This window comes from Melitaea cinxia, chromosome 20 (genome assembly GCF_905220565.1).
Source record: "Melitaea cinxia chromosome 20, ilMelCinx1.1, whole genome shotgun sequence".
NCBI lineage: Eukaryota > Metazoa > Arthropoda > Insecta > Lepidoptera > Nymphalidae > Melitaea > Melitaea cinxia.
This window is the reverse complement of record NC_059413.1, coordinates 2,231,930-2,248,888: the sequence shown is the minus strand read 5'-3', so window position 1 is coordinate 2,248,888 and position 16,959 is coordinate 2,231,930. Positions and strand designations below refer to the sequence as shown.

The following is a 16,959-nucleotide window of genomic DNA, read 5'->3' as shown; positions in this document are numbered from 1 at the left end:
TGTGTGAGTGCAACGGCAATATGTTTATACGCGAGTGACAAAGACAAAAAACGAGGGGTCAATGTACGAAATTCTTCGTTCTCCGCGTCCGTACTATAACATGCAACATAGGGTTTATGTTAAGCGTTTTTCTGTTTACAGAAAAAAACAAATATTTAAAACTGGTCAACTGGTCTATATATACAAATTTTCTTCTCTGTGTTATTCAATTAGTGTTTATTTGTAAGATAATCGTTAAAAAAGGTAAATACAAAATATCGCAGCACATTAATTATATTTTGTTGCTTCCCTTCCATATTCATAAAAAATAAGCTCTTTTGCATAAATAATATATTTTCAAATGGGTTTAAGGGGAAAGACAAAACTGGTAGTAAGTACCTATCACTCAATCATTCGAACACTTAATTAGTTAATCACTCAATTAGTCAATCACTCAATTAGTCAATCACTCAATCAATTAATCATTACATTAGTCAATCACTCAATAAGTCAAATACTCAAAAACTAATCAAGAAATCTCAAAAAACTCAAACTGAAATTTTGCACGAATGTAAATTAAGAGTAGGAGATATTAGCTTAAAAATTATTTAAAGAAACTCCCTTCGTAGAGGGTATAGAGCAGGTAAAAATATGTATGTAAGTTTGTTGTTTCTTTCACTTTCACATAGGTATGAAAATTTGTAGGATTGTTGATAATATTTAAAAAATAATAGAATAAATATATTTATTTCATTAAATAAATTTATTTAAGAATGTGCTATTTAAATGTAAATTTGTTAAAAACGTATGTATGAATATTAACCGGGCTGTTACATAATCCATAGACATTAATTTGACTTTTTTTTTGTTTGTCAACCCAGGGGAAATCCGTTATATACCGTATATATTATGTCTGACTGACAAGGAACAAAACCCCTGGGGTGTTCCTTCTAAATGGCCTGGGCGGAATCACGAGGACGCAGTTGCACTTCCGCGATCCCGCTAGCGGTTACTCAAGCATTAATTTGCCTACCTTAAGTAGAGACGACTGTGTGTACGCACATAAAAAAAATAATTAAATAGTGTTAAACATTATAATATATATAAATGTGCTGTATGGCTACGGCATTATAGAATTTAGCCACCCCCTCTCATCCCGTGGGTGTTGTAAGAGGCGACTAAGGGATAACATAGTTCCACTACCACCTTGGAACTTAAAAAGCCGACCGATGGCGGAATAACTATCCAACTGCTGGCTTTGAAATACACAGGCCGAAGACGGGCAGCAGCATCTTCGGTGCGACAAAGCCAGTACTGCGGTCACCAACCCGCCTGCCCAGCGTGGTGACTATGAGCACATGAGCTCACGTTATTTTTGGCGTAAACTTGTGGAGGCCTATGTCCAGCAGCGGACTGTATAGGCTGTAATGATGATGATGATAAAACACTAAAAATAATATTTATATATTTTTTAAGATTTTTAAAGTAGTTGCTGTTTTTAAATACATTTATACATTACAACAATTTCACATTTCGCCTTCAAAGCAATATTGATTAATTCATTTGTAACACATCCTCTCTTTGGTATCGTGTTTGAGTTACGCAAAGAGCTATTGTTAATGTTTGTGTACTGTGTACCTATGTATATTGTTTTATGTGGCAACGTAAACATATCCTTTAGTTAAACTAGAACTCAACTACTTAATGTTAAGTATTCAATTTTTCAGTAGAAAATATCTATAAAACCTCACAAACGTACTTTTTAGTGACAATATTAGAGGAATTTATTTTTTAATTAAATAATACATCTAAAAAACAATACTTAATTTTTTCACTAATATTTACGCACAGTCCGTTGGCTCTTATTTACTCACTATTTCCTATGTTTTTGAATTTTACCCCGTTGAAACACAAAAAATATTAATATAAAAATATTAAACTACGGAAAAACTAACCAGGGGATTGTCTGTTGAGATAAAAATTGCTTAAATTTACAGATAAATGCCCATCTATATTTGACTATCTCGACGTAGTATGCAATGATTCTACTTACTACTTTTGGCTTCCAAACCTGTATAGAAGTCCCTAAATTAAATAGAGAAAAAAATTCCACCCTGACCCTAATAACACTAGAAAAAATGTATTTAATCAGCCAGATATAACCTAAAACACAGGCATTCAGTTATCATCTTTCGGGACAGACAATCTTGTGTGTTTGTTGAAATATATTCATTTGTTTATACAAACATTATTTTTGTTTCAGCTGAAGTCAACGACATGGGGACTATTATGAAAAACCTTACGCATTACTATCACTATTTAAACGATGACTTAGCAGGTAAACATGCATATCAACTGTTGAATAATTGATTTACCGATCGAAGAATGTTAACCTCACTTTAAGTTCATACATCAAACAATAGGGTATAAAAATCTAAAATTCTTAAACATTGATTTCATTACAATAAGTAAACAAACATCTTTTGTTCCGGAAACAAACTAGATAATGGAGGTTATGGTAGATTATTCTTTTTCACAATCGCACTCCACTATAATTATTAGATAATTCTATTTGCAGTTGTGAAAAGTTGTTGTTTCTTAATTTTCGTGAAGCAGGTTCTAATGACCTATTTCTACCACCTGCTGTTCTCCATTTGTATATGTAGGTACTAACGGGATGAAAGAAAGAAAGAAAAATATATTTATTTGGGACATCACAAACATTACAGACTTAATGACTATGCAAAAAAAAGATAAAATAGAACAAGATAAATACAATTTAAAAAAAAATGGTCATAACGAACCATCTCTTCGGACGCATAGGCCAATCGAGTGAAAGAGAGATAGATGCAGCGCAAGCGTAAAATAAGCGTAACGGGACAATGAGTCATCCTTTTTCGTACATGCAGCCGGCGTTAATCGATTTATTAGACGTTGTCACGTCAAAATGCATATAAAACTAAATTAGAAAGAGAAAAAAAAGTAAAAAACAAAGAAAGAAAAAAAAAACAATCTAATTTAAAATTAAATAACAGGGTAAAGTCTATCCACTACCGTTGAAATCGGCCCTTAATCTATCATTTCGTTATTTTCAGCGAACAACTAGCTTCCGATTACTTTTGTTGCCATATTTTATTAAATGTCATGTTACCGATGCCGATAAAAAAACCACAAAATATATCAAACATAAAAATTTTACATATTTTATATAATATCCTTATCATCAAATTGAAGCTACACTGTTATTGAAGTTTACTTCTAACGGAACGAAATCTTGTGAAACAGTAACACTTAGAATTGACGAGATCTGCTCTGATAGTGACATTTTGCCGCGGAACGTCTCATGTGAGAAAGAGATGAATATATTTTTAAATATCGCGGTAATCGTTATTAAGGAGTAAACCATAGATTATACACTTATATACTGGAGTAAACTCCAGTCACGTGTCGGTACTGACACGTTTGCTTCATATCCCTAAGATACCCGGTTAGGTAACTGCGTGTGAACGAGTTTTTTACTGAAGTAAAACTTTTTACCCACGTTTGCCTTGCGTTGTAAGCTGTTGAATGCTTGACGAGAGCGTTATGAAAAGTGTTATCGGGCGAGACGAACGGAAGTTGAGAGAGAGATATCAGTTAGTGAAGATAGAAAGTTATACTTCAGTCCTGTGGTTCAAAATAAACTTATATTTTTTTCAAATTTGTCGATTTAAAGGTTACGTAGTAATGAGCTGTATTAACTACTGCTTTATCTTTTTCAAGCGTAATTTCGAATAAGGTATGCCCCAATGTATAAGGCCCTAAACAGAGAGAGATGCCAGTTTAATATCATGTATAGGTGGACATTTCTTTTCAAAATGTTGTTTGTATTAATGTATTTCTTTTTTTAATTCTAGATCCACGGACAAATCATTTCTGGCTGACATCAACTCCGATCCCGATAGCAATTATATTATACGTGTATCATCGGTTCGTCCGCAGCTGGGGACCGAAATTCATGGAGAACCGACCAGCTTACAACTTGAAAAATACAATAATATTATACAACATCGTGCAGATATTACTATCAGTAATTTTAACTTTTGAGGTACGTAAAAAAATATGTAACTATTATTGTAGTAATGTAGACAGTGAAGGTAAATAAAAAACATTTTTAATTTGTACTAGTGATTGAGTTTCTACCTTTATTTGTTTTTGCGCCACCCTTAAAAATTTTGGTTACTCTCATGCTATAATACTAATTAAGACTTAACCAAAAGTAGGATACAGTGTACAAAGCATATTTTAAGAATCGTTTGATGAACAATGTCGATGAAGTGAGTCGAGATAAGGACAACGGTTTTGTATGGTCAGCGGAAAAAGCAGCTGTAAGCAGTAAAAATAATAGTTCAAAACCTCTCCAGAATAGCGCTGGCGTATAAAAACTTATTTACAAATTTAGCTGTTGTAAACTGTAACTCAAGAAAAATGTTTTGTCATTTTCGAATTTCGATTGTCAAATTTAATAACATAATTAACATAATCTAACTCGTCGCCATATAATTGCGACAAGTAAAAGTATTAATAATAAAAAAAAAATCAGTGAGTCATCTACACACACGCGACTGGAGTTTACTCCTTTAGAAAGAATTACCGTAATATTTAAAAGTTAAAATTATCTATGGATATTTTTTTTTTTAAATTGTTAGGTTTACGAGCTCACTTGTGTCGATGCCTTTGTTTTATTATTATTGAAGTTATACTTATTTTGGCGCATTAGGGAAAAATTGTGGTTCACACTGGTTCGATTCTCGCGCGGGATGGATATTCGTATTTGTACAAATATTTCTTTCCGGTTTGGATGTGCGTCCTTGTGCCTCGGAGAACATGTTAAGCTGTCTCGGTTGCTATCATAGACACCTGATATGGAGCATAACTCATAGTAGGGAATATCTACACTAGCCAGAGCCACCCGCGGTAGAGCAGCGTGGTTGATTAAGTTCTGATCCTTCTCCTACATGGGGAAAGAGGTCTATACCCAGCAGTGGGATTTTGCAGGCTAAATCGTAATACATAAAGTTGTTAGGAATATTGACGATACCGAGCTATCTATTGCTGTTTCTATAACTTTTCTTGATGATGATGATGATGATGATGATGATGATGAGGACTATAAGTTTTTAGCTTTTACGGACACTATTAACACTTTTACATTTTCTGTACTTAGCGATATTGTCATTTTGCACTCCCGATATTTCGGTGAAATGTAATGAAATGAATATATTTAATATGTACGATTTTATTTTTGTGTTACCCACACATTAGGAATTCTAAACATTTTTGAATATCTTTATTTCGTTATAAGGTGTTTATGATTCCACACACTTAACGAAAGAAAAAAAATCGAGATAGCAAATCAACTAAAATTTCAATATTGGTACCTAACCTTACAAGCAAGGTAATGTAGTTACTCAGTGTTATGCAATGAATAACAATATTTTTTATTTTGCTCTAATCTCTAGTGTCTTGGTAGACATCGCCTTTCTATTATGTCATCGGCTTTAATAAATATTATAATAAATTACTTAACCTAATGGACCCTAGTGTTGGCCGAGACGAAAATAGGTTAGAGAAAAAAACTTTCGATACTCTTTTCGAAATTTAATAATAATAATAAATATCTTATAACATACACACACTCGGTCGTCTGTTCCTAAAGTAAGCAACTTAATGCTTGTGTTACAGGTAGCAGCCAACTGTTATAGCTATATTTATTTTTTATAAATATACATAGAAATAATACATATATAAATACTAGCTGACTCGGCAAACGTTATCTTGCCGCTAAACGCTATTTAAAAGTAGGGGTTGGTGGTAGGAAGGTGAAAATTTAGGGTTGTATGTATTTTTCAACGTCAAATCATAATAAAATAAAATAAAATAAAAATAATTTATCTAAAAATTAAAAAAAAAAATAGGGGTGGACTACCCTTAACATTTAGGGGGATGAAAAATAGATGTTGTTGGATTCTCAGACCTACCCAATATGCACACAAAATTTCATGATAATCGGTCAAGCCGTTTCGGAGGAGTTTACCTACAAACACCGCGACACGAGAATTTTATATATTAGATATAAATACAAATATTACACCCAGACTCAGGCGGGAATCGAACCCACAACCCGCGGCACAGAAAGCAGGGCCACTACAAACTGCGCCAACGGGCTAGTGAATATTTAAGGTCGTTATACAAAAAATAAATAAAATGCTATGATAATTCGTCCGAGAACGAAAATAAATTTTACTGTCACACTGATCGGTACTAGATCAGGATTGTAGTTTTAATAAGGCAATTTTTTTTAAATTAAAATGTACATTTTTTTGCAGAGCTTGAGGTGGCTTTACATACCGGGATATTATAACATCTGGTGTCAAAAAATTAACTACGAGGACAATGAAGTAGAGAGAAAAGTAATCCATTATGTATGGTTGTACTACGTCATAAAAATCGTTGATTTACTTGACACGGTGAGTTTGATATTTGTTTTTAATACTTGACCACATGACAAACAGGCGTAAACAAACCATGAGAATTGCAAGTGCATTGTTGACCCTAATCCCGTACCCTCTCCAGGATCTCTGGCTATCTTATTCACAGTAGGAAGCAGTGATGTAGCGAGCTGAACTCGCGCCCGGGGCATAATACCTTTTTAGTCCCCTCCTCCCATTCGAAAACCATGTAATATGTCCAGCAATTTTTGTTTTGCGGACCATTTGGCGCCCCTTTGGCATGATACCCCCATTTTTGGCGTGATACCTCCATTTTTGGCATGATACTCCCTTTGCCCCCCCCCCCCCCCCCTCGCTACGCCACTGATAGGACCAGAACACTACTTTAGAGTAGTGTTATTTAGCTGTAATCTTATTTCGAAGACGTTTTGTTTTTATTATATTCTGCTGGCTCCACTTATGGCACATAGTCCAATTAGTTTTTAAATTGATTTTAAACAAGCGCACATTACAGAAGAAGGGTTTTTAATATTTTCCTTAAGAAAAGATATAAGGCACGTTGTAGAAAAACTTTGCGGGAAAATATGGGGTGATCTGACCTTGGTCCCTGAGAACGACATCTTACCGCGCAACGCCTATTGCTAGAAATATTCTTTTAAACATTACAGCAGTCATTTGTAGGGAGTAAATTCCAGTGACACAAAAACTTATTATTTTACACTACCTGTGTCACGTGGTTTCGTTCGCAATCATTAAGTGACGATGATAGGCTATATTTTAAGTTGGACAAAGTAACATTTGTGCAAGATTTCATTAAAATCTGTCCAGTAGTTTCAGAGCCCGAACAAACATCGTGATATGAGATTTTATATATATAGATTTTTCTGATTCGGAGCTCTGGTCACCTTACTTACCAACAGGAACACAACACTGCTTGAAAGCAGTATAATTTAGCTGTGATCTTCTGTAAGGTCGAGGTACTTCCCTAGTTGGGAATTCTGCTTAGGGGGCGTTCATAAAATACGTGAGATGTTTAAGAGGGGGAGGGGGTCGAGTCAAATCTTATCTAATCTTACGTTGGAGAGGGGGGGGGGGGCTCGGCAAATATCACGCAATTTTTTTTTCTGATATAAACGAAATTTTTTTGACTATTTTGGTCCATTTAATCAGATTGTACATGCTTAAGATTTAATCTTAAGCGTAATCGTAATACCATTAAGATCTTTTTTTTTTATGTCGCAAGGTCGGCAAACAAGCGTAAGGCTCACCTGATGGTGAGCGATTACCGTAGCTTACAGAACACCAGAAGCATCGCAAGCGCGTTGCCGACCCAATCCCCAATCCCCCCAGGAGCTCTGGTCACCTTACTCACCAACAGGAACACAATACTGCTTGAAAACAGTATTATTTTGCTATGATCTTCTGTAAGGTCGAGGCACTACCCCAGTCGGGCTGCTCCATATTTTGAGCAGGAAATTCCTGCTGTGCCCTACCATCATTCACTAATTCGTTCGAAAGAAAATAATTTCATTCATACTTCGACGCTATACATCTACTGTCTGATTTGTTGATTGTGTCTGATTACTAGTCTTAACTAGTCGTAAATAAAAGCACGAAGCATTTTTTTTTCTTTTTACAATAACAATTCAACGGGTTTACGTAAGAAACCCACATTTTGAAAAATCTCACGTGAGATTGGGGGATGGGGTTGAATAAAATCTCACGATATCTCACCAGGAGGGTAGGGAGGGACAGAAAATTTGAAAAAACACCTCACGTAATTTATGGACGGTCTTATTGGCTGTTTCTAACTAATGTGTTAGATAAACCGCGATTGTCGTTTTGAAAGACCTGATATTTCGGTGAAGTCTCAGACGCCATAGTCACGTTTGACTGAGGATCTGCGATTTAGATGTTATTTTGCAAGTAGGCCGTATCGTTTTACCCTATTCCCTTTTCGTTGTTTGTTAGAGTACTTGCATACTACTTTTTTGTAATATGTTATATAAAATTCTTGTGGCACAATGTTAGCTAACATACTCCTCCAAAACGGCTGGACCGATTTTTATGAAATTTTGTGTGCATATCTGGTAGATCTAAAAATCGGACAACATCTATTCTTATACCCCTAAGTAATAAGGGAGGGGAATTTAGGGGGTAATAACATATATGGCAAAACAACGTTTGCGGGGTCAGCAAGTATTATTGTATACAATCCATAGATTTCTATGTTTATGTATCTATCCATGTCTATGTGTATTTTTATCAGAATGTCGCCAAAATGACTTACAAAACTTATGGTGGTCCTGAAGACCAGTGTATAGGACTAACAGTCCTAATTTGAACCGAAGCCGCACCTTTTTGTGAGGAATGCTGGGAACATATAAATAAATACTTTTAATCGATAAGTTTATGTTGCGTCTCTTTTTCTTGTTTTTCGTTTACGTTCCTTTTGTATTTAGTCCTTGTTATAAATTGTCTACTACATGTGTATGAGTATAATTTTAATATGATTCAATATGTTTTCACAAATAAATTTATTTATTATTATTGTTATTCGTGGTGAGTCACGTAGAAAAATTGTTCACGGCGACAGTGGAAGCTCGGGGGGGGGGGGGGGGTCGCACTTACAATGCTTCTGGTGTTGCAGGTGTCTATAAGCTACGTTGATCGCTTACCCAAAGGTGAGCCCCGTACGCTTTTTTTACGACCTATTAACTTAACTGTATAAAAAGAAAGTTTAAAAGTTTATATGGTAGATAAAACTTTGTCACCAGCTAGTAAAAATCCCCTTAAAGTTTATCTAAGTAATACAATCATAATTGTGAAATATTTAGTACTATATAACGGACGCGGGCTCAAAGTACACATTTTATGAGATCTAAAGACAATACATATTCAAATGAAATAAATAAGCCTGTTATATGTATATTTGGTACTTAATGTATTCGTAGTAAGCGTCATTGTTTCTAACACAATGCTTAGAATTAACATACTAATCATTTTGGAAATAAACTTTAAAATGAACGAGTTCTTGCTCGACAACGTTACACTTCAGCCTGTAATATTCCACTACTGGGCATAGGCCTCTTTCCCCATATAGGAGCGGGATCAGAGCTTAATACACCACGCTGCTCCAAAGCGGGTTGGCGGATATATTCCCTACTATGAGTAACGTTATTGTCATCTTTGCGGAGACGCTGGATGAGTTAGGCCAAATGCTGGCCGGCCTTAACGAGTCCTCCCGACGTGTCGGTCTCTGTATGAACTTGGATAAGACGAAAGTTATGTTTAACAACCAAGTCATACCGATACCGGTATCGGTCGATGGTACCCTTCTCGAAGTTGTTCAGGATTATATTTACCTAGGCCATACTATCCAACTAGGCCGCAACAACTTCGAGAAGGAGGCCGATAGGATTCAGTTGGGCTGGGCGGCGTTTGGCAGACTCCGTCGAGTCTTCACCTCGAAGATTCCGCAACGTTGGACCGACGATCTACGTAAGATTGCCGGCGTAGGCTGGATGAAGATTGCGGAAGAACGGGATGTGTGGCGCGAACTTGGGGAGGCCTATGTCCAGCAGTGGACTTCGATAGGCTGAAGTGTATGAGTAACGATCGCTGTGAGGTGTACATGATAACAACCGGGACCGACGGCTTAACGTGCTCACCGAGGCACGGTGGGGAGACCCACAAAGACTGCAAAAACATCCAGACCACGGCAAACACCTGTATGGCCAATAACAAATGTTTGTCATGTGCGGGGATCGAACCCGCAACCGCCAGCGCAACAGGTATAATCCATGACTGTAACCGCTACGCCAACACGGCGTCAGCTCGGCAACGTTATTGACTAAATATTAGACTTATTTTTTTTCCGACCCTACCCCCAATCCCCCCACAAGGGCTCTGGTCACCTTACTCACCACAGGAACACAAAACTGCTTAAAAGCAGTGTTATTTATCTGTGATCTTCTGGAAGGTGAGTTACTTCCTCAGTCCGCCTGCTCCAGATTTTGATCAGACTATTTCTTATTTTCCAATTTTTTTTGCCTATTTCCTGCTATATACTTCAGTTAACTTTTATCATAGTACTAGCTTACTTGACAGACCTTGTCTTGAGAACTAAATATTAAGTTGAAATAATCGCAACAATTTCTGTAATTTGCCATTTTTGGCCAATTTTTCTTAATTTTTAACCGACTTCCAAAAAAGGAGGAGGTTCTCAATTCGACTGTATTTTTTTATGTATGTTACATCAAAACTTTTGACCGTGTGGACCGATTTCGACAAATTTTTTTTAATCGAAAGGTGGTGTGTGTCAATTGGTCCCATTTAAATTTATCTGAGCTCTAACAACTACTTTTCGAGTTATATCTAATAATGCGTTTTTACTTGACGCTTTTTTCGTCGACCTACGTTGTCTTATACCGCATAACATTCTACTGGATGTACCGATTTTGATAATTCTTTTTTTTGTTAGAAAGGATATCCTTAGTTTAGTACCATGATAAGAAAACCAGGATCTGATGATGGGATCCCAGAGAAATCGAGAGAAACTCTCGAAAATCCGCAATAACTTTTTACTGGGTGTACCGATTTTAATAATTTAATCGAAAGCTGATGTTTGTCGTGTGGTCACATATAAATTTTATTGAGATCTGATAACTACTTTTTGAGTAATCTTTGATAACGCGTAGTTACTTGACTATTTTTTCGTCGATCCACGTTGTATTACTCGTCGATGTAATTGAAGTCGGTTTTTTTTTCGTTTGCGAGCAAACACAATTATTTAATTTTTATTTTAAGCAACGTCTACAAAGTTATAGAAAAAAACCCGCTTAGGGATTCATTTTTGTTTTTATATCCCGTGGTTCCCAGGATTCGCGTTAATTCGAGGAATAAATAGCCTAAATCCGTCCTCGTTAAATGGGCTATCCTCACCAGCACATTTAATCAAACAAATAAATAAACAGCTTTTGAAAAATTAATATATAATAGTTGAAAAATAGTTAATAATTGTTTTCTTTTTATATCGACAGGTATTTTTCGTACTCCGAAAGAAATATAATCAAGTGTCCTTCCTACATCTATATCATCACATAGGAATGTGCTTCCTCGGTTACGTAGGAACGAAATACGTGCCAGGTTAGTAACATAGTATTTTAAGCTTTCACTTAAATTACTTTTTAGGGTCCAGCAGGAAACATTCTGTTCAAAATCTGGAGCAGCTTAACTAGGGTAGTACAGAAGATCACAGTTAAATAATACTGCTTTCAAGCAGTGTTGTGTTCCTGTGGTGAGTATGATGACCAAAGCTCCTAGGGGGAATATTGGGGGTAGGGTCAGCAACGCACTTACGATGGTTCTGGTGTTACAGGCGTCTATAAGCTACGGTTAATCGATAACCATGAGGTAAGCGATTAGCCTGTTTGCCGGACTAGTTTTATAAAAAAAAGACTAATAAATTTATATGTAAAACATATTTACCACGTATACATTAGAACAAAAATACTAACAATCTAATATATAAAATTCTCGTGTCGCGGTGTTTGTAGTTAAACTCCTCCTAAACGGCTTGTACGATTCTCATGAAATTTTGTGTGCATATTGTGCAGGTGTGAGAATTGAAGAACATCTATTTTTCATCCCTCTAAATGTTAAGGGTAGTTCACCCCTAAATTTATTTTAAATTTTTAGATAAATTATTTCTTTTTTATTTTATTATGATTTGGCGTTGAAAAATACATACAACCCTAAATTTCCACCCTTCTACCACCAAACCTATTTTTAAATAGCGTTTAGCGGCAAGACAACGTTTGCCGAGTCAGCTAGTTTAATATACTAACTGCCTCGACAGAAGTTGCCATGTCTTGCGAATTGTCAAATCGAAGTTAAAATTACCGTAACATTTTCTGAAATTTTCCAATTTTCGGCGCTATCATTATAATTTTTCACTCCACAAGAACTTTCTACAAAGTAGGTATTAGAAAAGAATTAACCGAATCCGGTCCAGTCTCGAGTTTTGCCCCTAAAAACAAGTGCTTCAATCATACATCAATAAATGAATATAGAACTGCCTACAAAGTATTACAACAAAACGATCGCAAAAAAGTATTAAAAAAAATCGGAATGAAGTGATCCAATTTAGCAATATATTTTTATTTATATATCTAATCGTTTTCCTTATTTTTGTCAGGCTAATTTTAATTAATGCTTATATAGCACAAAATATGTAATGTTTGTAACATAAGTTAAAGCTTTAAAATTAAATGTGAAATATTTGTAAAAAGTAAACATTGCAATATAGTATAAGTTTCATATTTCTCCTCGTTATACCTCAAATGCACCGATAAATCCCCTTCATGTTTTTTTCTGTTCTACGGTAAATTAACGAAATCTGCCATTAATCTTGGTACAAGTGAAAGCCGTTAATCCTTATCAATAATAATAATAATGCTGTGTTGTATTTTGGGTCTGTTTCACCGGTTGTAAATAAAATTTATCTTGCACAGAAGTTACGAATAGACTAGTATCATGAGGTAAAATAGGCTAATTGACCAATAAACCTGTTTCGGTTCAATTAATAAACTTTCAGATTTACAATTGCGAATAGAAATATTCCATAGACATAGTGAAATTTGAAGGTAAAAAAGAATAAATATTTATAATATATATAAATATTTTGTCTGTGGTACCGTCATCTGTCAAATAGCTTTAACGGCAACCGGTAAAACAGGCCCAAAGATTTAAAAATTAATCCGAATAAAAAATATTATTTTGAATGTGTAATTTAACCTTTCGACCTCTCGTAGTAATTTGATCGTGATCGGTCACGGTCGTAATCGTCCTTTAAAAAAATGTCAATAACCATTTTTGGAAATCTTAAGTGTCCTCTTATTATAGCGTTGAAAAGTTCAGGTCAATGCCAGGCATACAATGGTCGTTCGGGATTATTAATGCGAAATTGGTGTCCTTACTCTTTTTAAAATTACATTTAAAGGAACAGAACATACAAGGTAAAAAATAAACGTAAAAGAAAACAGAGAGTTAAAAATTTCAGGAAAATTTGGTTAAATAAAAAATTGAAATTAACCATTACTTTATCCAAATAGGCTTCAAAAGCACTTTTGAATCATCATTAAACAGTTGTGCCCGCGACTTCGTCCGCGTGGAATTTAACAAAAAAGTTATTGTTCAATTGGCAGAGTTATAAAACAAATAAATTTCAAAAATAAAATTAGCCCAAGTTACTCCTTATTACATCAGCTATCTGCCAGTGAAAGTCCTGTGAAAATCAGTCCAGCCGTTTCAGAGATTAGCCGGAACAAACAGACAGACAGACAAAAATAGTAAAAAATGTTATTTTGGTACATGTACCGTGTATACATCCACATGCATTTAGTAAAAAGCGGTTATTTTAATATTACAAACAGACACTTCAGTTTTATTTATTTGTAGAGATGATAAATTAAAAATGGCCAATGAGAAACAACCACCAAGTCGGAATGTAGGTAGATTCCACTATGACGAATCGGTATTCAATCGGTATCAGGTGCTTATTATATGCTCCCATTTAAATAAAGCACATCTGACGGCTATGTTCTCATTAAATTTTTTGTCGATGTAAGTTGGCATCGGTTTTTTTCTTATATTCCACTTTATTTACATGTCAGATAATTTAAGATGCTTCCCGTGTTTAGATGTTTGTATTTTGGTATGGACTTCTTAACCGACTTCCAAAAAAGGAGGAGGTTCTCAATTCGACTGTATTTTTTTTTTTTTTTATGTATGTTAGATCAGAACTTTTGACCGGGTAGACCGATTTCGACAAATTTTGTTTTAATCGAAAGGTGGTGTGTGTCAATTGGTCCCATTTAAATTTATTTAAGATCTAACAACTACTTTTCGAGTTATATCTAATAATGCCTTTTTACTTGACGCTTTTTTCGTCGACCTACATTGTATTATACCGCACAACTTTCTACTGGATGTACCGATTTTGATAATTCTTTTTTTGTTGGAAAGGGGATATCCCTAGTTTGGTATCGTGATAAGGAAACCAGGATCTGATGATGGGATCCCAGAGAAATCGAGGGAAACTCTCGAAAATCCATAATAACTTTTTACTGTGTGTACCGATTTTGATAATTTTTAATTTAATCGAAAGCTGATGTTTATCATATGGTCACATATCAATTTTATCGAGATCTGATAACTACTTTTTGAGTAATCTTTGATAACGCGTAGTTGCTTGACTATTTTTTCGTCGATCTACGTTGTATTACTTGTCGATGTAATTGAAGTCGGTTTTGTTTTCGTTTGCGAGCAAACACAATTATTTATTTTTTTTATTCATTCAAAAAATGTTACAAATTTTGTGCAGACTATAAATTCGCTCAACTGTCATCATTCTTCGAAGGCGAAAAAGACGCTCGGATTTTGTACATACTGTTATATTATATACTAGTTGACTCGGCAAACGTTGTCTTGCCGATAAACGCTATTTAAAAGGGGTTGGTGGTAGAAGGGCGAAAATTTAGGGTTGTATGTATTTTTCAACGCCAAATCATAATAAAATAAAAAATAAACAATTTATCTAAAAATTAAAAAATATATATTTAGGGGTTGACTACCCTTAACATTTAGGGGGATAAAAATAGATGTTGTTCGATTCTCAGACCTACCATATTGATGCACACAAAATTTCATGAGAATCGGTCAAGTCGTTTCGGAGGAGTTTAACTATAAACACCGCGACACGAGAATTTTATATATTAGATAAATAAAAAAGGATATAATAATAATAATCAATTTTTGAAATTATATCATCACAGCCTATACAGTCCACTGCTGGACATAGGCCTCCACAAATTTACGCCAAAAATAACGTGAACTCATGTGTTTTGCCCATAGTCACCACGCTGGGCAGGTGGGTTGGTGACCGCAGGGCTGGCTTTGTCGCACCTAAGACGCTGCTGCCCGTCTTCAGCCTGTGTCTTTCAAAGCCAGCGGTTAGATGGTTATCCCGCCATCAGTCGGCTTCTTAAGTTCCAAGGTGGTAGTGGAACCTTGTTATCCCTTAGTCGCCTCTTACGACACCCACTTGAAATTATATAAATACTTAAAATGACTAAATATTATTATTTACAGGAGGCCACGGTATCATGTTAGGATTCATAAATTCGATCGTCCACGCAGTTATGTATAGTTATTATTTAATATCACTAGTGAAAAAGGAGTGGGTGAGGATATGGTGGAAGAAGTACATCACCCAGTTGCAAATAGTGAGTAATTTAATATCGCAAATAGAAATAAATAAATATCTATACATAAACACACGGTCGACTGTTCCTAAGGTTAGCAACATAATGCTTATGCTATAGGTAACATCTGACTTATATAGCTACATTTAATGAAACAACTTTTTTCGGATTTTATCGCGGTTTATTATTAACTTTTGATTCCCGACGTTTCGGATACTTTACAGCAACCATGGTCACGGGAGGACTATATAGCTACATTTTTTACTCATAAGCATACATACAAATAATACATAATATAAATCATATATGTATATATTAAATTCAATATTCTGGGCAACAATCGAACACAAATCCTCACGAAATCACTACGAAAGTAATTTAATAGAGTGTATATCGAGTAATTTTATAGTGCAATGATGATTGACTGGCGAGTGATGATTTCTCTTCTGATTTTTTTAAACGAGTCAGCTACTGGCCTGTGGCTGCAGTTAACTGTTATCCTACTTTCCGCGACAAGTTCTTGGGTTCGACTCCCGCCCGAGTCAAGTGCACAAGTATAAAAATTATTAATATTTTTATCATTGGACTGTTACCTAACAGTCATTGGTACGGCCACTCTAGAAAGAAAAGACTGTGTGTTTATAATACGTGTGTTTGTTATTTATTTATTATTTTTTTAAATGAAAATGTCCAAAACTATGTACTGTACTCTGTAAGTGTATTATTTTTTGTTACAGTTACAATTTGTTCTACTGACCCTTCACTTCGGCCACGTAATATTCGATCCCTCTTGCGGGTACCCGAAGTGGGTATCTTTTGTGTTTCTACCACACAATATATTCATACTGATTCTCTTCACAGATTTTTACCTCAACGAGTACATATACAAGAAAAAGAAATAAAAGATTTTTTTTTAAATTAGTTATTTAAATTTATATTGTAATATAAGATAATTGTCTATATGACATTAATTTAACTGTTTTTACGTTAATTATTTAAATATTGATTAAAAATATTATATATAAATTTTTTATATATCTTGTAAAAGAAACAATATTAAATATTATATGAGAAATAGTAACACTATCTATGTATAAAAATATTCATAGCAACACATTTTGTGTCATATTTTTTTAACGTTTTAATATAATCATAAATTCTACTTTATGCTATAGGTTAATGTACAATTTACGGCGTGTATTTTTCGGAGTTTACTCCTTAAA

General features: G+C 34.8%; 1 protein-coding gene across 1 annotated transcript; it reads left to right on the top strand.

Annotated features, from left to right (window-relative positions):
- The first annotated feature begins 2,256 nt into the window (after positions 1 to 2,256).
- On the top strand, positions 2,257 to 16,638 carry LOC123663452 (elongation of very long chain fatty acids protein AAEL008004-like). Its single transcript, XM_045598132.1, has 6 exons — positions 2,257 to 2,317; positions 3,876 to 4,066; positions 6,348 to 6,488; positions 11,513 to 11,618; positions 15,624 to 15,757; positions 16,474 to 16,638. Exons 1-6 carry the CDS (start codon positions 2,257 to 2,259, stop codon positions 16,636 to 16,638), a joined length of 798 nt encoding a protein of 265 aa, XP_045454088.1.
- Positions 16,639 to 16,959: the final 321 nt, after the last annotated feature.